We start from the raw sequence: 23,263 nt of genomic DNA, 5'->3' as shown, positions 1-23,263 counted from the left end.
ACATTTTTTTAAAAATATGGATGTCAAGGAAAAAGGGAAAGAGAGCAAGTCTGAAAATCTCTAATGGAAACAGTTTCGGAAAATCTGAGGGCACTAGGTGATCTAAGGTGCAAGATCTGGAAAAAGGTATGAAAAATCTTATGGGAAGAATGTTGGAGAAAAAATAGACTGATCTGGGTGAAATTACAGTCAACTTTATTTATTTAAAATAAACTAACTATAAAATAAATGCATTAGACAATTTATTCATGTTTTCATAGGCTCTGACTGAATTTAATTCTACAAGCACCGATTAATTTTTTTACAAAGATTCTCCTAAAATGTCCAGAGAATCTGTGTGAAGAAGGACATTCTACAGACTTTTGATTAATTTCTGGCCATAATTATATTGTGGCAGGAGAAGGGAGCTTCAATTTTGCCTTAAGCATCAAGTTTAAACTACTCTTGAAAGTGGGAATATTGAATTAGATGGCCAAATTTTTCTGTTCAAGTATGGCAATTTTAATATCCCTATCTAGTCATTTAATAATATTGTGTAAATATTCTTTCTTCATGTGAAAGAAAAATGGAGAGAGATTAAGGAATCCAAAATAACATGGCATTCCTCCCTCCCTTCCCATCCTATATTTTAAAAAATTATATGTAGGGCTGTCAAACAATTAAAAAAATAATAACAATCAAGAGATTTAAAAAAATCACGATTAATCAGTTTTAATTGCATTGTTAAACAATAACAGAATACCATTTAAATATTTTTGGATGTTTTCCACATTTTCAAATATATTGATTTCAATTACAACACAGAATACAAAGTGTACAGTGATCACTTTATATTATTATTTTTGATTATCTTTTTTACAGTGCAATATTTCTAAACAAAATAAATAGTATATTTCAGTTCACCTCAGACAAGTACTGTAGTGCAATCTCTTTATTGTGAAAGTGCAACTTATAAATGGAGATTTTTTTTGTTTTTGTTACATAACTGCATTCAAAAACAAAACAATGTAAAATTTTAGAGCCTAAGACCACTCAGTCCTACTTCTTGTTCAGCCAATTGCTAAGACAAATAAGTTCGTTTACATTTACGAGAGATAATTCTGTCCGTTTCTTATTTACAGTGTCACCTGAAAGTGAGAATGGGTGTTCGCATGGCACATTTGTAGCTGGCGTTGCAAGGTATGATGATGCTTGTTGAAAAAAAAAAAAATGTGTTAATGAAATTTGTGACTGAACTCCTTGGGGAAAAAGTTGTGTCTCCTGCTCTGTGGTTTTACCTGCATTCTGCCGTATATTGCATGTTATGGCAATCTTGGGTGATGACCCAGCACATGTTCGATTTAAGAACAGTTTCATTGCTGTTTTGACAAAATGCAAAGAAGATAACAATATGAGATTTCTAAAGATAGCTACAGCACTCAACCCAAGGTTGAAGAATCTGAAGTGCCTTCCCAAATCTTAGAGCAAGGAGGTGTGAAACATGCTGTCAGAAATCTTAAAAGAGCAGCACTCTGATTCAGAAACTACAGAACCTGAACCACCAAAAAAGAAAATCAACTTTCTGTTGGTGGCATCTGATTCAGATGATGAAAATGAACATGTGTCAGTCTGCATTGCTTTGGATCTTTATCAAGCAGAACCAGTCATCAGCGTGGAAGCATGTCCGCGGGAATGATGGTTGAAGCATGAAGGGGCATACAAATGTTGAGTATATCTGGCACGTAAATACCTTGCAACTCCAAATACAACAGTGCCATGTGAAAGCCTGTTCTCACTTTCAAGTGACATTGTAAATAAGAAGTGGGCAGAATTATCTCCCGTAAATGTAAGCAAACTTGTTTGTCTTAGCTATTAGCTGAAAAAGAAGTAGGACTGAGTGGACTTATAGGCGCTAAAGTTTTACATTGTTTTGAGTGCAGTTACGTAACAAAAACAAAAAAATCTCCATTTGTAAGTTGCACTTTCATGATAAAGAGATTGCTCTACAGTACTTGTCTGAGGTGAATTGAAAAATACTATTTCTTGTGTTTATCTTTTTAACAGTGCATATATTTGTAATAAAAATAATATAAAGTGAGCACTATACGCTTTGTATTCTGTGTTGTAATTGAAATCAATATATTTAAAAATGTAGAAAAACATCCAAAAATATTTATAATAAATTTAAATTGATATTCTATTACTGGTTTACAGTGTGATTAAAATTGCAATGAATCACAATTAATTTTTTTAATAGAGTTAATTTGATTTGAGTTAATTGCTTGAGTTAACTGTGATTGACAGCCCTAATTATATGTTCCATGGACAGATTCTGTCCAATCAGCTGTAGCTAGATCGTAAACAGTGACTGTTAGTCATCCTACCAAACATGTAAAAGAGAGAATTTGGGGTCTAGTTTGCTATTTAACATTTTAAATAAGTAGTTACTAGTGTAATTTTTATACCCTTATCTATTCCTACCAAAAGTTGTGATAACATTTAATAAATAATATAACAACAATATAATAGGATGCCAGAGAGCTTGGAAACCTCCTCAGCTTTGTGCTAAACTGTTCTGAGCTTTACACAGTCCTTTAACAGGTATCTTGATAAAAATCTGTTGTTTACTCAGAGTTAGGGCACAATGGCCCTCTTTCCTCTGTTAAACTGGAAAATAATCCTGTGGCATTCAGTGGGGACTCACCACATTTGAAAATCAGGCCACTGATTTAGGAATCTATGTATGAATTGAGAAGGCTAAATCTAAGACTCCTACTTTTGAAGATCTTGGCAGGGACTATTCTGTTTGAGGCAATTATCTTTTACCTCTGTACATGATTGTATCCTTCTAATAGGTTAAGAGTGAGCTTTTGTTTGTTTGCAATTAATTAGTGTTACTGTATCATGCTCATTAAGGGCTTGATCCAACTCCCACTGAAGTCAAAGTCTCGCCACTGATTTCTGAAAGACTTGCATCAGGCCATAATTGCTTCTTATAAAATTAACAACACCTTTATGTATTATCAATATTGTACTTGCTGCCTACATTTTATAAGGAAAATCTTTAAAGACCTGGAATTATAACCAGATACTTAATTTAGCTTTTATTATACTAGCTAGAAATAGCTAGGATCAATTTTTTTCTTTTCTTATCTTTTATCTTAATTTTTGTACTCTGTATGTTTCAAGATGTTTGAGTTATGATATATTTTTCACTTATTAAAAAATAGAGTCAATAACAGAATTTGAATGTGCTGTCCATATATATAATTCTCTTCCATTTTCTGTTGGCATACTGTTGATCAAAATAAGAGGCCCTATGGTAATTTTTCTTTGCTTTGTCCTGTATTTCACAAACGCAATTTCAGTTTAAACAGAAATTTCACAGAGGTACTCTTTTAGGCAGCAGTGTTGATCGTGAAGAATCATATTTGGGATTATAAAAAATCTTGACTATTACTGATAAAAGTATCACTTCATTTTTCCTATTATTTTCTACGGAAAATCTACAGTATCTATTTTCAGGAAATGGATTAACCTTTTATTGACTCCAGTAATCCAAACTTTGCATGGAAGTTTAAAGATTATATGCCTAGTACCTGCAACAAAGTTGACTGATTATTTCCATTACAATTTCATTTCCTTTCACAATACTCTCACCATAAAGTAATTTTGTTTTCTGATTTCACAGACTGGAAAAGTGTCAATTCTTGAACCAAAAGAGTTATCTGAGGTACCCTAAATATGCAGTGTTGTAGCTGTGTTAATGCCAACATATTATAAATACAGAAGTGGGTGAGGTAATGCCTTTTATTAGACCAGCTTCTGTTGGTGAGAGAGCCACATTCTCGAGCTTACACAGACCTCTTCTTCAGGTCTGGGAAACTAAGGCTTTGTCTACACTAGCCCTTTTGTTGGTAAAACTTTTGCTGGTTGGGATATGGAAAAATACACCCCTGACCGACATAAGATTCACCAACAGAAGTGCCAGTGTCGACAGCTATGACAGAAATGCTCTCCCACCAAAAGATACTACGGCTCGTCTGGGGTGGTTTAATTATGCCGGCAGAAGAGTTGTCTCCCACTGCCATAGAGTGGCTCCACGGGAGACCTTACAGTGGTGCAGCTGCAGCAGTACAGCTGTGCCATAGTAGGGTCCGTAGCGCAGACATAGCCTAACTCAAAGCGTCACGGCTAAATACAAGATCTGAATAGATTGTTTAGTATACGTAGTTAAAACGTATTTCAAGGGACCATTCAAGGCGAGTGGCAGTTTAACACTTTTCCAAGTCATAAGGAGGAAAGCAACTGGGAGGGGGTTACAGATTGTTGTACTAAGCCATAAATCCAGTGTCTCTATTCAGTCCATGATTTTCAGTGTCTAGCAAAGTTATGAATTTAAGCTCCAATTCATAAAGAGCAGGATGGTAAATGGTCCTGAGACGCATCTGAAGGGGGCAAAAGTGCAACTTAGCATATTGGACCACCTGGGTGCAAGCGGAAATGTGTCTGAAGAGTCTCAGACACATCCAAACTGTTGTGGAAGGCTGAGACTGAAAACTGAGGCAAAGGTAGCGAACTGTCTGAAAACGGTCAGTTGACAGAAACACTTCCAATGTCATGGAATCTAACAGGGCCCCAATAAATCTGATTTTCTGAGTGGGAGCCAAGTTGACTTCCTGGTGTTTAGGAGGAGACCCAGACAGTCAAGCAAGTGCAACGTGGTGCTGATGTGAGCAAGAACTTCCTCTCTGGATCTACCCATCAGTAACCAGTTGTCCAAATATGAGAAAACGTGAATTCCCTTCTTCCTGACATATACCCTAACAATAACCATGCATTTGGTAAAAACCCAGGGGGCAGAAAAGAGGCTGAATAGATGCCCTGTGCTCTGCCACGATGAATCAAAGGAACTTTCTGAGGCTCCGCAAAATTGCCACATGAAAAGTAGGCATCCTGAAGTTCCAGAACAACAAACCAATTGTCCTGAGACAACGCAGGGAGAACAGTCCATAGAGTGACCATTTTGAATCTCATGTACCTGATATATTTGTTGAGGTCGCAAAGATCAAGGATGGGTCTTACCCCTGACTTGGATTTGGGTACAAGAAAGTACTGGGAGCACAAATCAAGACCTCGGTGTTCTAGAGGAACTTCCTCCACTGCTCCCAAAGCCAGCAGACCTGCTTCAGGAGCAATATCTCATGAAAACGGTCCCTGAAGAGGGACAGGGAGGGAGGGTGGGGAGGAGAGATGGAAAGGAACTGGATGGCATAACCTGAAATGATGGTGCTTAGGACCCAGCTGTTGGTGGCAATCAAGTCCCAAGCATTGTGAAAGTGGGCCAGCCTGCCCCAAAGGAGGGAGATGAGGAGGGAGGAGCAACAACTGGAACAGTGCTTTGAAACAAGCAGTCAAAATGGCTGCTTGGGGAAGATCAGAAGAGAACTGGCTGAACCCAGAGCCCGACTGCTTTCTCCTGTGGGACCTATCCCTCTTTCTGAGGTAGTCCCATTGCGTCGGAGGAGGGAAAGGCTGGACAAACGTGTGATAGGGATGATACTGCTGCCTCTGTTGAAAGCCATAGTGAAAGTTGTCATGGTAATATCTGTGGTGCTGAATGCAGTGGTGCTGAGGAGATTTGTACGGGCCCTACTTCCACAGCCTGTGGAGAAAGAACACTGGGGTATTGCGCCAAGAGACCTGAATGTTCAGCAGCTCGTTCAGTCAACGGGACTACAGATGATGCAGCCCTGGCAAAGTCCTGGACCAAAGGAGAGGTCAGGACTCAAGGTGGAGGAGGTCTGTAGCTGCCTGGTACCCTGCCGACATGGAAACAGTTGGTGCTGGCATCTCCCTCATCAGTACTGGACTCAAGAGATGCCCAGGGGCTGAAACCGGAGTAAATGGTACAGGGCTTTTAACCTCTATACTTGGTACTAAGGAAGGGATAGACATATCTAGGCCATCCCCATGTGGTGGCACTAACTCTGTGCCAGTCCAGTTTTCCTGGGGGAGGTGGAAGAGTCACCCCAAGACCTTGAGCGGTCTCGACTGGTCTTAAAACGACCCTTTCCTCGGCATAGTTGACAGGGAATGGCTCCTCTGCTTCTTCAGAGAGGTGCCTGCTCTAGAATGTGAAGTGGAACCCCACGACAGTCTCCAACCTGATGAGGGCCTCAGTACCGATGCAGGTGCTGCTTCAGGCAAAGGTCCCAAGCCACTTTGTTCTAGAAATTGACTCATCTGCAATCTCACAATGCTCTTTAACATGGGCCTCACTGAGATAAAGTGAGCAACCATGTGTTGGGACCACAGTTGGGAATTGCTCCCCCACACGAAGCACAGTGTTTAAATCCCCATGAGGGCATCACCGAGAAAATCTAAATGATCATAACTACTGCTAATCTAACACTCAGGATACTACTAACTATTTACAATAAGAGAAAACTAAACTAGTTGGGAGGTTAAGACCACAGGCCAGAGGAGCGCCTACCGCCACATGGTGCGAGCGCTGCCCCCCTACAAGAGCTGGTAGTCAAATTTACACTGGGAGTGCACACACCTAAGTGGAATACACAGAATACATGGCTGCGTCTACTCGAAGTTTTCAATTACCGCTATGTTATTTTTTTTATTCGTAAACATCTATATCAAAAAGTAGATTTGCAGATTCTTTAATCAAAGAAATCACTGAGTAGGTCCAAGTTTCTGGGGATTGAATTGGTTCTTAATTAAACAGTAAGCTTCAATAATCTAAACATTACTTTGAGATATCTACTCTATTTGACTAACATTCCTAGGCAGAGAACTGTATCTCATCTAATTTGCTACTATCACCACTTATAATTTGGGTGTTCTGAATGTTTGAGATAACGTGAAGATGCACAGAATTAAGCAAGGCTGGCTCATTCTAGTGTAGGATAATAGCCACCAAAATAAGGCTTCAAATCTGCAATGAGTTTAACTTGAGTAGGTTCCTTTACCCACATGAAGCCCCACTGAAGTCACTGATATGTTTACATTTTAATTTCACATATACTGACAATAGTAACTTTTCTGTAACACTAGTCAAAATTTAGATTGTTTTAAAAACTAGCTTAAACACACCTTGCTCCTTTCAGCCCAAACAATTAATACAAAACCTTAGTGAGTTAAATAAGCACTTTTCATTTAAAAACGTGATTTATTTTTAAGGAGAACGCAGTGAAATTCCTCACCTCTACACAGTCAATAATTTCCCTGTTCAGGAATATACGTATCTCGTCATTTTTCCCTATGGTCTGCATTATTCACTGGCTGTATACATTATGACACACTATTTATTCTAGTCTTTAATTTAGAGACAACTACATGGCTTCCTTGTGTCTCCCCACGCCTTCCTGGGAATTTCACTAATAAATCACTGTACTGTATGTAACAAGCTGCATTTCACACGTAGTCTCCAAACAATATATATTTCAAAGGTAGTTGAAAGACACATACCTAGAAGGTTTCTTGTCTTTGGCATCACATAATAGAAGTTCTTTGCAAGGAGATTTATTTTCTGTATCTTCCTGCTTTGTCATCTCTGACACAGATTTCCCAGATGATCGATTATGAGCTGAAGATTTTGAGCCAGTGTGACCAGGGCTAGGACATTTTCTGTCACTATTAAAACAAATTGATAAAGTTTTGAAATCTGAGCTGTCAGTTTATTTTCTATGTGGTTGAAGATTCATTGCTGTAATTAAAGAAATATTGATACAGCAAGAAATCATATACTTAAAGAAAAATAAAATTTCCTTCCCTGCTACTAACAAAACTTTACAAACTGACAAAAGTTCAGCTCCAGCCACAACTTCAAAGCAGTAGATATATAGCTATTTTTAGAGCACTAGCACCAGTCCTCCTAGCTCAAGTCTGTTGACCTGGGCTTGGAGGCTCACTGCCACTTGCTCTGAAATGCTGTGTAAATTTACCGTATTGTCACAGGTAAAACTCCCACTGGGAGTAGAGTTTGCCCAGCACTGAGTGCTTTTGAAAAGCCTACCAGTATAACAGTAATACAAAAGAACTTTAACATTTCTTTCCACAGTTTTTGCTTTAAAAAAAATGTATGCATTGTTGTGTCTTGGACAATCAAAATAGATTAGGGCCTGATACTACTCCCATTGAAGTGAAGTTACTGTAGGCACCAATGGAACTAGTCAGTTTGTTGTCAATTTCACTTTCTAGTTCTAATACATTAGCACAATCCTACAATCTGGGGATAATTTAACCAGACAGTGAACCTTTAATAGCTGAACACCCTCTTTGTTTGTAACCGTAAAGTGGGGTTTCTCCATGAAAACAGCATTTAAAATACTAGATATTCAAAATTCAAGGGCATTATACTGGGTGAAATTCTGGAGTGCAAAAGAAGTCACCATTAGCCCATTTTACTCAAATGTAGCCCTTAGAAATACTGCACACACACCCTCACTCCCCCCCGCCCCCCGCACTCCAGGTGTTTGCAATTGATTTTGGTGTAAAAACCTGAAACTGTTGAAAACAAACATATGACCAGACCCTTGCCACCACAACCATTTTCTCCCCAGTGCTTCTAATAAAAAATGGTTATTAACCTTTCCAAAACGCTTGTTCTTTGAGAGGTCTTGCTCATGTCCATTCCACTTTAGGTGTGTGTGCACAGTGTGCACCGTCACCAGAGATTTCTGCCATAGTGATATCTGTTAGATCAGCGCTAGCGACCTCTAGTGCCCCATGCTCAGGCACCGATATAAGGACCCAGACAGCCCCACACCCTCTCAGTTCCTTTTTGCCAGCTAACTCTGACGAAGGGGCAGGAGGGTGGGTCGTGGAATGGACTTGAGCAACACATCTCTAAGAACAACAGTTACGGAAAGGTTAGTGTAACTTTTTTCTTCTTCGAGTGCTTGCTTATGTCCATTCCACGTTACATGACTCCCAAGGGATACCTGAGGGGGCTCAGAGTTCATGGACACATGGATTGCAACACTACTCTACCAAACTTGGCATCATCTCTTGCCTGCTGGGTGATGGTGTACTGGGAGGAAAAGGTATTTAATGATGACCAGGTCGCTGCTCTGCAGAGGTCTTGGATCGGGACCTCGGCCAGAAATGCTGCTAAAGAAGCCCGAGCTCTTCTTGAATGAGCGGTCAAGATGGCAGGAGGTGGGCCACCTGCCTGCTCATAGCACATACAAATTCAGGAAGTGATCCAGGATGAAATTCTCTGGGCCAAAAGCAGTAGGCCTTTCATCCTGTCTGCTACTGTCACAAAGAGCAGTATGGATTTATGGAACAGCTTGGTCCTCTCAATGTAGAAGGCCAGGGAGTGTCTAATATCCAGCGTGCGGAGATGCCGCTCCTCTAAACTCCTGTGCGATTTTGGGAAGAAAACTGGCAGGAAAATAGCCTGATTACTATGAAACTGCGAGACCACCTTTGGGAGGAATGCTGGGTGGGACGCAGTTGAACCATGTCCTTACAGAACACTTTATATGGGGGTTTCAAAGTAAGGGCCCTGATTTCTGAGACCCTCCTGGCCAACGTAATTGCTATCAGGAAGACAACCTTCCAGGAGAGATATGACTGACGGCACAATGCCAGCGGCTTAAAGGGAGAGCCCGTGAGTTTTGCCAGGACCAGGTTTAGGTCCTATAGTGGGATAGGTTTGCAAATTTGAGGGTAAAGTCTCTAATTCCTTGAGGAAGCAGATGGACATTTTGTGTGAGAAGACCAACCTACTGTCCACTGGAGAGCTGAGATAGCCACCAGATGCACTTTCAGAGATGAAAGGGCTAGGCCCTGGTGTTTCAGATGGAGCAAGTATTCCAGCACGGATTGGAAGGGTGACTGAATTGGTAAGAATCCTCATTGGGAAGACCACACCAAGAAACGCTTTCTCTTGGCTAGATAAATCACTCTAGTAGACAGTTTCCTACTACCTAGCAAGACCTGACGGACTTGTTCTGAAGAGGCCTGCTCCGCTGGGTTCAACCATGGAGATTTAATGTGGTCAGGTGGAGAGTCCTGAAGTTCAAATGGAATAAACATGTGATCTTGCAAGATCAATTCCGGGAGGGTCAGGAGTGGCAACAGGGGTGCTACTGACAGATCCAGTAATGTGTCAAAGCAGTGCTGTCACGGCCATGCTAGGGCTATAAGGATGACCCTTGCTTGGTCTTGCTTGTCTTTCAGAAGGACCCTGTGCACCAGAAGAATGTGAGAAAACACATAGAACAGGAGTTCTGTCCATGGAAATAGGAAGGCATCTGAGATAGAGCCAGGGCTGTGACTGCAGTGAGCAAAACTGATGGCATTTCCTGTTCCGTTTGGTTGTGAACAGGTCTACAGGGGAGATCCCCACCTCTGGAAGATGGATCTGGTCTCCTCTGAGTGAACAGATTACTCATGGTGAGAAGAGAAAGATCTGCTGAGGTGATCTGCCAGAGCGTTCCAGGCTCGTGGAAGATGGGAAGCTTCGAGGTGGAAGGAGTGTTTCATGTAGAAGTCCCACAGGCGAATGGCCTCTTGACACAGGGAAGACGAGCACACTCCTTCCTGTCTGCTGATGTAAAACATGGCTGCCACGTTGTCCGTGAGCACTCGTACAACTTTGCCCGTGATCTGGGGTAGGAACACTTGGCAAATTAAGCAGACAGCTCTGAGCTAGCTGACGTTTATGTGCAAGGAGAGCTCTTCCTGGGACCACAGTTCCTGAGGTGCTTGAGGTGAGCACCGCCCAAACTGGATGAATCTGAAATTAGGGATATGGAAGATTGGGGGGTAACAAAGTTAACGCCTGCACATACTGAACGGAGATCTCTCCACCAGTCGAGAGAGACAAGGACCAGGATGGGGATTGTAAGCACCCATTCCAAGTGGTGATGGTTCAGTGACTACACATAAGACAGCCAAGCTTGAAGGGGCCTGAGATGTAGTCTTGTGTGCCATACCACATAAATGCACGCAGCCATGTGACCCAAAAGTTTGAGGCAAAAATGGACTGTTGTGACCAAGTGGGCCTTGACCTTGGATATCAAAGCCGACATTGTTTGGAACCGAGACTCTGGGAGGAAGGCTCTGGCCCAGGTAGAATCGAGCACCATTCCAATAACCTCTATCCTCTGGAGGGGATGAGATTCGACTTTTGCTCATTTATCCATAGGCCCAGGGCACGGAAAGTGGCTGGACCAGGCTGATGCTAGCTTTCACCTGAGCCTCGGACCAGCCCTTGATCACAGCCAGTCATCAAGGTAAGGATAGACTTGAACGCTGTGGCTTCTGAGTAAGGTCGCCATCACTGGCATGCATTTTTTGAAAACCCAAGGGGCTACCGACAGGCCAAAGGGGAGAATGGTGAACTGGCAATAGGTCTGGTTTACAATAAATTTGAGGAATCTTCTGTGGCCCCGGAAGATGGAGATGTGGAAATAGTCATCTTTCAAGTTGAGGGTGGCATACCAGTCTACTGGAACCAGGGAGGGAATAATAGAGACCAGGGAGACCACGTGGAACCTCAGTTTCTTGAGAAAACTGTTGAGGTGACGCACGTCTAGGATGGGTCGAAGCTTCCCCCCCCAACCCCACCCCCTTTGGCTTTCGGTATTAGGAAACAGTGGGAGTAAATCCCTTTCCCTCTCAAATTCTGAGGCACCTCCTCCACAGCCTCTACCTGCAGGAATAGGACTACAACCTCCTGGACTAGAAGTTGTTCGTAAGAGGGACAGGGATGGGGGAGAAGGGTGTAAGGGGGAGGTGGAAGAAAACTGAAGGGTGTAACCTTCCTCCACTGTACTCGGTACCCAGTGGTCCGAGATGAGGGACCAGGACAGGCTGAAGTGGGAGAGTTGGTCTGAAAACAAAAAGGGGGCAAGATCTGGTAAGGGAACTGATATAACGCCCTCGGGTGCCCCTTCAAAAGTTCTGTTTGGGGCCTCCCGGGTATCTGTGAATATGGTAGTGAGGATGAGGTGCAGGGGGGCAGCTGCCTGTGCTTGTAACCCCTGCTCCGTTTTGAAATGGGTCCTGGCAAGGCAGCAGAGTTGAGAAGCGGGTCGCTGTTGAGGTCTGAAATGCTTCCTTGAAGGTGCCGGGAGTAGAGGCCCAGGGAGCTGAGGGTAGGCCTGGAATCTTTTGGACCATGGAGTTTTGAGACTGTCTGCTCAGAGAAGAGGGAAGTTCCCTCAAAGGAAAAATCTTGGATGGACTGCTCAGGTGGCAGCCCTGAAGACTGGAAGCAGGAGCACCTCCTCATTACCTCAGCCGAAGCCATCGTTCTGGCTGCCACATCAGCTGCGGCTAGGGCTGCTTGGAAGGAGGCCCTGGCTATGGTCTTCCCTTCCTCCATAACAGCAGAGAACTTTTGCTTGGAGTCCTGTGGCAACGAGTCCTTAAACTTTGCCATGGAATCCCAAATGTTATAATCATACTTCCCCAAGCAAGCCCTGCTGGTTGGAGATGCAAACCTGTTAGCCACCCATAGAACAAATCTTTCTACCGAACAGATCTAGCTTTTTAAAGTCCTTTTGCTTGGGGGTTGTGCCTACCTGCCCTTGTCTGTCTCTCTTTGGCCACTGTGACCACAAGGGACCCAGGAAGAGGGTGGGGATTCAGGTGTTCATATCCCTTGGCAGGAATGTAGTACCTCTTCCCTGCTCTCTTTGAGGTGGGAGGCAGAGAGGATGGGGTCTGCCATAGTGACCTGACTGGACCCGTAATGACGTAATTGAGAGGTAGGGCCACTTTTGATGGGCCCGCGGCAGCCAAAATGTCAAATGAGGCTATGTGAGGACTCTTTAAGAACCTCCACCTCTAGCCCCAGGTTAGAAGCCACAATTTTCAATAGTTCCTTTGACCTCTAAAGTTGTCCTGTGACACCAAGCTGTTCGGTCCCAAGACAGCTTTGTCTGGGGAGGAGAAAGAGACGTGTACTGGTGGGGGGTCTTCCTCCTCCTCTTCTGTACCGATCACAGCACACAGGCCTAAATCCTGAGTGTTGGTACTGAGCTCGATACCAGAGTCTGGGTGAGGTGCTGGATGGCGTGGGAGTCCTTCTCTTGGACACCACTGAGTATGAACAGCTGGAAGGCAGTCCTGGTACTGGGGGAAAAACCCCACAGATTCCAAAATGGCCATTGGACCTGCCAGGTGCTGGGGTGGCACCCGTGCTGAGAACCAGTGGGATGTAAGTTAAGTACTAGTGACGGCCTCTTGTTTGTGTGCAGGGCTCCACCTCCAACTCAGAGGATGAGTCATCTTGAGGAGACCATGGAGTGGGGGCCGGTACCCCTGCTTCTGCCAGCTGCTGCTGAGGGTCCAAGAAGTCTCCACCGATGACGGTAGGACCGGTTTTCCCTGATTCGTACCAGAAGACCCAGTGCTGGACAGCAGCTCTCGGTAACCTGTTCCCTTCTGCTCGATGCTCTCGTCGGCAATGGTAGTTGCCCCATCAGGGTCAGCAGAACCTGGAGTGTCATCAGGTCCTTGGACGACACAAAGGCCTCCAAGGTGGACGGCACCTTAATCCCACTGGCACCACAATATTCCCCCACTGTCGGTGGATGGTCCCGCACCAGACTCAATGGCACCTGCGAACAGGGTGCTGCAAGTGGAGCGGGAGTGGCTTCACAGGAGTCACACTCTGCTTGCTTGTCCTTTCCTGGTTCCAGGACGCGTCCCCTCTCGGACCATGTCTCTTGTGTTTCTTTCTCAGTACCAGAGACGTTAAACGGTGCCGAGAAACGTGTTGCCAGAGGAGCACTTCACACCGAAGCCAAGGTGCTCGATGCCAAGTCCGACTAGCTTGGCTCCAACGCCAGCCTAAGTGCGGCTTTTATCAGGATAGCCCTTAGTCTAGCCTCCCTGTCCTTTTTCGTACAAGGCTGAATTTGTGGCAGATTTGACAACGCTATTGTACATAAGCTTCCCTCAGACACTTCAGACAGCTGGAGTGTAGGTCGCTCGCCAGTATGGGCTTGTCGCAGGAGGTGCAGGGTTTGAAGCCTGGAGACTGCGGCATTCCCGGCCCCAGGGGCAGAGTATGCTCCTCTAAGCTATAAGAGGGGGGTCTAATTAGTATGCACTAATACTATATACCCTATGTACACTACTACTAGAATTAAAACTGAAGATAACTAAATAGAGAACAACATAAATCACTGACAGAAGTTGTTTGAGCAACTGTCACGGGTAGTAAGAAGGAACTGAGAGGGTGCAGGGCTGGCTGGACACCTTATATTGGTGCATGAGCACGCAGCATCACAGGGCACTAGAGCAATTTTCCACCGAGGGAAAAATCTCCAGCAACGGCGCATGCAGCGCATGTACCCCTAACATGGAACGGGCAGGAGCAAGCACTCGAAGAAGAATAACTCGCCCCAGGGCCTTAACTCCAGGCCTGTTGCTGCTTATTGCAAAACTCACCCCCAATAATTTGATTCCCCACTTCCCCGCCAATAAAACCAAATTTATCAGGGCTGTTTTTCAAGCATCAACACTCATATATACACATCAGTTAAACTGCTCTAACAAATGTAAAAACAAAATGAATCATGTCCACAAGTGAAATTAACCATTAAACAACTGATTTTAAATAATAATTAACATCTTAATGGTCTGTACTCTTGCTAAATCATACATAATCAAATCAGCATCAATTTTTGTCAGCTCAATCATCTGCAGGCTCAGCTCTGACAGGGCCATTTCTTCTCTGGAAATAGCAATGTAGAGAAAAGCACAGGTTTTTCGAGACAATAGAGCCTTCAAGTTCTGTAAATTATGTAATATAGCATTTAAATAAAATGATATTATTGTAAGTTGTTAATACTATTTAGATCTTAATTACTTGATTACAGGAGAGGCTGATCTTTCGTTTACTTCTGTCCTTCTGTTCTTGGGGACAGATGGACTGGCTAGCGGCATCTCTCCACTTAAACGATCTGGTAAAATACGTTCTTTGTTCAAGTTGACGTCAGAATATGGGCAGCTGACAACACAGAAAATTGAAGAGAGGAGAGAAGAAATACTTCCATTAGCTCAGACACTGAACAAACTCTCCTTAGTTTAAGTGAACTGACTATAGATTCCAGCCTGAAACTATGAACAACAAAGATGGAAAGAAATATTCTCACTTTAAATTATCATCAAATACACTAGATCTTTGACATGCCAACCTGTTTGCACCTATCTTACTCTTTCTTTCTACAGCAACTTACTACCACAGGACAGGTATTATGGCATAAATTCTAGAAGCCAATAGAAAACCAAGCACGGATGGATATTCAGTAAAACACCAGCTAAAAGGGAAAACTGGAACTGTGCTACTAACCAACCTCAAGTAGCAAATATTTCCTGTTATTTCACAAAGAAGCAAACCCGCTGTGTTGCTGTCTTGATGCTTTTATTTTCAAATCAGCTCTTTTCCCACCACACAACTACCTCAGAATACTAGCCAGACTCCCATGGATACTGGTCCTCCTCCCATTTAGGTTGTCCTACTGATTTCTGAGTGGTCCAACAGTATTGTATTGACAATATACACCAGACATCATGCCCAGTTATCCTTTCCTCCGGACGGTACTCCCCCGAACCTACATAAACTATTTGTATGGATTAAACAGAATCATGATACCATGGTTATTTGTCCTGCAATACATTTTACAGAAAGAGTTACCACTACGCTATTCAACTCTGACTGGGAACAGTGATTGGCCCACATTCTGATTGGCTGTTAGCATTTTAAAAATTATATTACATTCAAAAATATGTTAAAAGAATGTAATTTATATTAAAAAGCCAAGCACTTGAAAGGTAGGAAATGCCAGATTGACAGTTGTTCACAACTGGCCCATCCTGTGCAGTGAATGAGGCAGGGATCCTGTGGAAAAAGTAGTATTTGATCATGTAATTAAAGGCATTGTCATAATACACACAACGGGGCTGAATTAAGATTGCCAGGATAACCATAAAACAGACATTTACGATCTTTGAAGTCCTTGACTTTGCAACCTAAATAGCATAGTTTTCATATTGGGAATTTCCTAGTTTATTTTTTAAATGAGCAATGGTAAAACTCAATTTCATTATGTGCAGCTCTAACAATCTCCCCATCTTCTATCAGCAGCAGAACCCGGAGACCTCAGCATCGCCCTACCTGGCAAACTACATTAGATGGCAGCAGGAGAAGGCTGTTATCCCAACAGGAAGATGGTCTGCTGACACTATGTACTGGGTCCAGAGAATGGTCAAGGAGAGCCCAGTCCAGCTCTCTCTCTCTCTTTCCAACCCTGGGAGACGAAGGACTCTCATTCCAAGGGGTGTCCCCAGATGTAAGGAGGCTGAGCCTTGTGTAAGATCTGGAGAACCTACAGAGCTCATCTTTCTCCACTTCACACAAGGAGTTAGAGAAGTTCGTGCCTTATGTGGTGCCCCTGGGAATGGAGGGAATAGGAAACTGGAGCCATATTCTGCATCTGAGGGGACTATAAGGGCAGCCCAGTTTGGCGCTCTCTTGCCCACTTCCCGAGCTTAAGGAAGTTCCTCCTTGATCTGATGCCCTCAAAGGGGAGGGATGGGATGTGTGCCAGGTCCAAGGAGGAGGAGCTGCTGCGGGAAGCCCAGCTTTCTCTTCCACTCTCCTGCTATATCTGCTTTGTCAGCTCCCAGCTGTTCAGCGCAGTGTCTGCTGCTACAACTGCTTTGGCAGGTATGGGAGCTCAGTCTCAGGATGTTCACTGATTTTGGCAGGCTGCACCAATGTTTTCCTGAGGAATTCAAGTTAGAGAAGGAAATAGTGATTTTTAACCTTTTACAACATTATGTCCACGAGGCCATGTGACCCAAGAGCTGAAAGCAAGCACACCCTGTTGTCATTGGGTGGGACTTGAAGCTTTGGGAAAGGAAGGCTATGGACTGACACCTTTGCACTGGGAGGTAAGCTGTGGCAGTCCTGAAGTTGAGGACTATGGAAGTTATGTGCTATATTGACTGTAACTTAGATTTGTCCAAATTCAGTTTCAGGTCTAGACAGGAAAACAGCTTCCTGATGATTAAGATATTGTTTTGGATCTGGTTGCTTGATGCTCCATGAATTAGCTAATCATCAAGGTATGGAAATACTTTAACACCAGAACGATGGACCTGGGTTGCTACTACTGCCTTGCACTTGGTGAAGACCCTGGGGCAGATGACAGTCTGAAGAGAGTATCGCCAAGTGGAAGTATGAGTCCTGCAGATCAAGGGCAGCATACCAATCTCCAGGGAAGGGATGAAAGAGGCAACAATGATCATCCTGAACTTGATTTTTTTGATTAAATAATTTGCTTATTTAAACCTAGAATAGGATGTAGGCCACCAGATTTCTTTGGGACCAGGAAGTACTGGGAATAGAAGCCTTTGCCCCTGTGTTGGTAAGAAACTTTTTCTGTTGCTCCCAGTCAGGGCCAGCTCCAGCGTTTTTGCTGCCCAAAGCAGCAAAAAACAAAACAAAAGAAAAAAAACTTGCCGCTGAACACGGAGGCGGAATGATAGTGCAGCTGAAGAAGAGTCGCGTCCCTGCCACTGAATTGCCGCCGAGCGCGAAACGCGCTGTGACGGAGCAGTGGATTGCTGCCCCAGAGCTCTATGTCCTGCCGCCCCTTTACATTTGCCGCCCCAGGCACCTGCTTGGTTCGCTGGTGCCTGGAGCCGACCCTGCTCCCAGTTCTAGAAGAGATTATTATTCTTGAAGTAACACAATCTCGGAGAAGGGTCCCTGAAAAGGAAAGAGGAAGGGGAGTGGGAGAAGGGGGGAAAGGTAAACTGGCTAACATATCCCTGACTCACTGTGCCGAGAACCCATTTGCTTGATGTGATGCTTTCCCAAGCACAGTGAAAAAAGGGAGAGGTACGATCTGAAGGAAGAAGACATGCTGTCCTTGATTAAGAAGTCAAAATGATTGCTTGGATGCTACAACTGTTGGGTGATTAGGGCTTTCTGCCAATGAAGACAGTTGGTGACACTGAGGAACCCTGGAGCTTCTTTTAGAGACATACTGTGATCTCTGTTCAAAAGAGGGTCTGGAATAAGATGACAGTCTAAATCCATGGTTTTCAAACTTTTTTTTCTAGGGAACCAGTTGAATAAAATTGTTGATGCCTGTGATCCAACGGAGCTGGGGATGAGGGGTTTGGGGTGTAGGAGGGGGTCAGGGATGGGGCAGAGGGTTGGGATGCGGGGGTGAGGGCTGTGGGATGGGGCCGGGAATGAGGAGTTTAGGGTGTGAGAAGGGGCTCTGGGCTGGGGCAGGAGAGGGTCGGGTTCTCGGTTGGGGGGTGCAGGCTCTGGGGTGGGGCTGGGGATGAAGGGTTTGGGGTGCAGACTCCGGGTTTGGGGTGGCTGGGGCAGGGGACTGAGATGCGGGAGGGGGTCAGGGCTCTGGGCTGGGGCCAAGGATGAGGGGTTTTGGGTGCAGGAAGGGAGCTCAGGGCTGGGGCAGGGGTTTACCTCTGGTAGCTTCCGGTCAGCAGCACAGCCAGGGTGCAGAGGCAGGCTTCCTGCCTGTCCTGGCACGGCGGACCCTGCTGCACCCCAGAAGCAGCCAGCAGCAGGACTAGCTCCTAGACAGAGGTGCACAAGAGGCTCCAAGTGGCTCCCTCCCCGCAGCTCCCATTGGCCCGTTTCTGGCCATTGGGAGTGCAGAGCCAGTGCTCAGGGTGGAGGCAGTGCATGGAGCCCTGTAGCCCCCCTGCCTAGAAGCTGGACCTGCTGCTGGCCGCTTCCAGGGCACAGCATGGTGTCAGAACAGGTAGGCACTAGCTTGACATAGCTGGGCAGCCCACCGTCGACGGGACTTCTAACGTCCTGGTCGGCCGTGCTGACCAGAGCTGCTAGGGTCCCTGGGTGCTGAGCAAGGCAACCCAGTACTGAGTTGTGATCCAAACACTGAAAAACATTGGTCTAAATTGTTTCCTTTTGTAACCTGAGTGTAAACTCCGAATGAATAACGCACTGCACAAGAGTCCTTTAGTGTATGCATAGTGTCATCTGTTTTGGCAGAAAACAGTTTAGACCCCTCAAAAGGTAAGTCTTCTATTGTATTCTGCTGCTCCCTTGGAAAGCCAGATCCCTGCAGTCAGGACAAATGCCACATACAGACTGCAGCGGCTACAAAACATGAGGTCATAGCAGCAGCGTCTAAGATGTCCCTTGGAAACCAAAGCGAAAAACTGTTCCCCGTATTCTTCTGACAGTTTTGTCATTAGTTAGAAATTGCACAAAAATTAATAAAATCGTATTTTGACAAAAGATCCTGATAATTTGCAGCTCTCATTTGAAGACTGGCAGTTTTAATCCAGCCATTTTAATCCAACCTCTTGAATTCCTTATCCCTTGAAGAGGCTTTTGAGTGTGATTGATGGGATCACTCATTAGTGGCTGTGACCAGGATCAGGAATCAAGAATCAAAAACTGGGTGGGTAAAGAGCCAGTCAAATTCTTGCTGAGGGATTTGGTATAGTCTGTCCATTCATTTGGCTACTGGGGGTATTGAGGCTAGAGTCTGCCAAAGGCTTTTCACTGGCTCCAGCAAGACTTCATAGATAGGGAGAGTAACTCTTCCTGGGACAGGGTTCTCTAAAATATCTAGGAGAGATAGGGATTCTCTTGCACAAGTTCCACCTGCCCGCAGAGAAGTGGCTACCCTCCTCATGAGGGCCTGAAAAACTCTGAAATCCTCTTGGGATTAGGGTAGGGGAACAACTCTGGAGGGACAGCCTCATCTGGTGAAGCTATAAGGATTCTTCCACTAATTCTCCCTCCTCCATGGGGTCCAGCTCAGTGGGATGGTAGCAGGATGCTGAGTAGTGCTTTACTGCAATGGAGGAGTAGGAAACTCTTCTAGAGTGTGACCGAGATGGAGGTCTTGTGTCTCAGAGCAGCCCAAGACCAGCAAGGCCATGGAGGATACTGCATAGCCTGAGCCATCCACGGCAAGGGACCCCATGCTGGGATTTATTTATAGGAGGACCAGTCTTGACCTTTAGGTCTTGTAGTAGTAGTAGGCCTGTAAAATCATCTAAAGGAGCTCTAAGGAGAAACAGGTTCATCTCTTTCAGAGTAAGAAGAGATATAAGCCTCCTCAGAAAGGGTAGGAGCAGTTCCCATGGGATTTCTAGGTGACCTAGGTATAGGAGACACATTTGGTTCCAAAGAAAGCAAGGGTTGGGGTAGGCAGAATGGTGATGAAATGACTAGTGCCAGTGATCTGGGCATAACTGATCGAAGAGATGACTCTCTCAGAGATGGAAGGCATAGCATCAGGTGCTCTGATGGGGCTGATGGAGCGAAGCACCCCAACAGGGGAGATGGAGCGGAGCTGAGGAAGCGGTCATTGGTTGTAGTGAAGGAGAATCCAGACAGGAAAAACAAAGGAGATCCCTTGCATATGTCAACAGTGCCACGTGCATCCATGGCGCGTCAACGGTACTGGTGTTGTTGAGTACATCAATGGTGACAGTGGAGCTAATAGAGGCTGAAATGGCTGAAGAGAAGCAGAAGAAGAAGGACCCAGAACAGGTAAGACACTAGTCTTGACAATCCTGAAGGAAGGTACTGCCTCACATGGGACCAGTGAGTACTTGGATTTGTGAGACCTCACATTTGAACCAGAGGACTTACCAGAAGATTTTCTGGGAGAAATCAGAGACTTCGTATTCTTGCAAGCATCAGAATGCTTGGAGCATTTGGATGAAGTGGACAGAGATGACGAAGAATAATGTGCGTCACCAAACTTGCATCCTAAATCAGAAGTAGCTGGAAAGCCGCTCCTGAATAAGTGAGTCCCTGCCTCATGGTCAGTGCCCAGCTCTGACGAAGGACTCATCACCTCTTTCCTCAAGAGAACTTAAAGATGAATGTCCCTGTTTTTCAGTCCTGGTGGGGAAGGAGGAACAAATAGGGCATTTGTCTCTCACATAGCCCTCACCAAGACAAATCAAACAGCTCTTGTGCCTATCTGCGACAGGTATAACAGCTCTGCACATGGCAAACTGGGGATTTTTCCCCCCATAATAAATCCTCCAGGTACTACTATAAATGATAATATAAATGTAATTAACTATACTATATATACTAACCACAACTATATACACCAAAAATTTCTGAAAGCTTGCTAACTGAAGTAAATGCTATGGAGAACATCAACTCTCAACAGGTGGTGAGAAGGAAGTAAGAGGGAGGCAGCAGACATGTCCCTTTCATGCCCTCATCTGAGAGCAGGGACAGATGTGATGCTTAGTGGTACTGTTGGCAAAAGTCTCTCATTCGAGCACACTGGGTGCAGATACACCACCTACAGTGGAATGCATATGTGCACAATCACTTGAAGGAGAAACTTTGCTCTAGCTGGATAATCGACACATTTGTATACAGGACAATACTTCCAATTTTTTTTCCTCATACAGTTGTACTAGACTGGAGTTCTGGGGACAAAATTCTTGACCATATTAACCTCTTCTATTTCCTTTAGCAAAATTTGATTCGTATAGAATGGATCATAGACTGAATTAGATTTATATTACCATTCTTCAGAGTAGGCAGTACCCTACAATAGTCTGATGTGGCATACAGCTGAACACCCACATGTGTGCAACTGGATTCCCCTAAGCACCCTTCTTGAGAAATTCGACAGCTGTCCCAATGTCTCCACATGTCCAGAGGGAGCGAGAGGCAGTCCTGACATCTCTTGCTGAGGGGAGCTAGTCTTTATGATGTGAAGTCCCTGTGCATATTTGAGACTTTAGTGTATAAACTTTCTGTACAGAAGCTTATGTATATAGGATGAAATTTACTCACACGGATGGCTGAAAAACAGCCTCAAATACTATGCTTGAAATAAATAGATTCATAGCCAGAAGGTATCCTAGTGATCATCTAGTTTGATCTCCTGCATAACACAGTCCATGGAACTTCCTCAAAATAATTCGTATGGCATATCTTTTAGAAAAGCATCCAAACTTGACTTAAAAATCTCCACTGATGGAGAATCCACCACGACCCTTGGTAAATTATTCCAATGGCTAATTCTCTTGTTTATCAAACATTTCTCAACACAAACACATAACAAAAAAGGAAAATGTAATCTTGAGTGCTACAATTATATCCCTACCTATTCTAACTTACTATTAAGTAGAATTTATTTTGGCTTTTCTGCTATAACATGCACCTTTAGTGTGTAGCCTCTGTGGGATGCTAAGTTTTTATGGAGGGTATATATGAAATCGAATTTCGAGTGCATAATTAAAATACATGCCTGTGTTTAACAGCTGTTTGAGACGCATTTTATGTGTGTTTTTCATGTCAGTTGGAAGACTAAAGGTTTAGGGTTCACATGGGCGAATGATGGGGTTGAAGAAAGGACAGTTGAGGAAGAGAGGGGATTTAGCTATCATGAATGTTTAAGGGTGGAAAAAGGAACAAAAATGAGTGTAAAAGGGGTGGAGGAAAACATATTTTAATTTGATTATTTTAATTCTGACTCCTTTACATTGTTGTGACTTGGAGAGCCTTGTATTTGTCCCCCCTCCCCGCAGTGCTTTCCCAGCTTTAACCTAAATGTCTCTCCCCTGGTATTGCATTGGGGGGGGGGTGGTTTGCGGAGGTTAGAGGAGGGGAGACAAAGGCACAGGCTCTGATTCACCAAAACAATTAAGTGTGTGCTTGATACCAAAGGGATTTAAGTATATGCTGAAATGCCTCTGAGTCAGGAGATGTAGGGTATACTCTCAGCTCAGCCACTGAGCCAGTATGTGCCCTTAGGCAAGTTGTTTAATCTTTCTGTGGCTTCCCATGCTCGCAATGGTCTTGTGTGGCTTGATTTATTAATGTACAATGGAATCTGAAAACATGTTCGTCTTCTTTTCTGAAGGACACATTTAATTTGTACTTAGCTAAAATAATAACATATTCTGCAAAGGTGTGTATACGTGTGTGTGTGTCTGTGTTACAAAACATCTTGCACAAAGAATTCCCACCAGAATCTTTCAACTGCACACTCTGAGACTAAACAGTGTTTACACTTTTAAAATTCTTAAATCTGAATTTAAACAGCCTTAAACCTCATTCTTCTTGGAACTCGCTTCTTTACACAGTAAGTCTGTGGTTTTTATTTTAATCTTTTTTGGAAATTTAAAGATATAGTATTAATCATTAACTGTTATAATGTTAATGGTGGCCTAAGGCACTTTGCTTTAACATATTTTTTGGTGCAAGTCAGCTCCTCATTAAGGTATGACAGAA

At 44.1% G+C, this 23,263-nt stretch overlaps 1 protein-coding gene across 1 annotated transcript in view; it reads right to left on the bottom strand.

Moving 5' to 3' along the window:
* Positions 1–23,263, bottom strand: part of L3MBTL3 (L3MBTL histone methyl-lysine binding protein 3) — a 137,569-nt gene that overhangs the window by 15,544 nt on the left and 98,762 nt on the right. The window contains exons 16-17 of the mRNA XM_077811739.1: positions 14,834–14,974; positions 7,465–7,629 (exon numbers count right to left, since the gene is read on the bottom strand). Coding sequence (XP_077667865.1) covers positions 7,465–7,629; positions 14,834–14,974 — 306 coding nt within the window. The remainder of the gene's footprint in view (positions 1–7,464; positions 7,630–14,833; positions 14,975–23,263) is intronic.

The sequence above is a fragment of the Eretmochelys imbricata genome, chromosome 3 (genome assembly GCF_965152235.1).
Source record: "Eretmochelys imbricata isolate rEreImb1 chromosome 3, rEreImb1.hap1, whole genome shotgun sequence".
Lineage (NCBI taxonomy): Eukaryota > Metazoa > Chordata > Testudines > Cheloniidae > Eretmochelys > Eretmochelys imbricata.
Note: the sequence above shows the minus strand (reverse complement) of the source record. Positions and strands in the feature narration are given on the sequence as shown.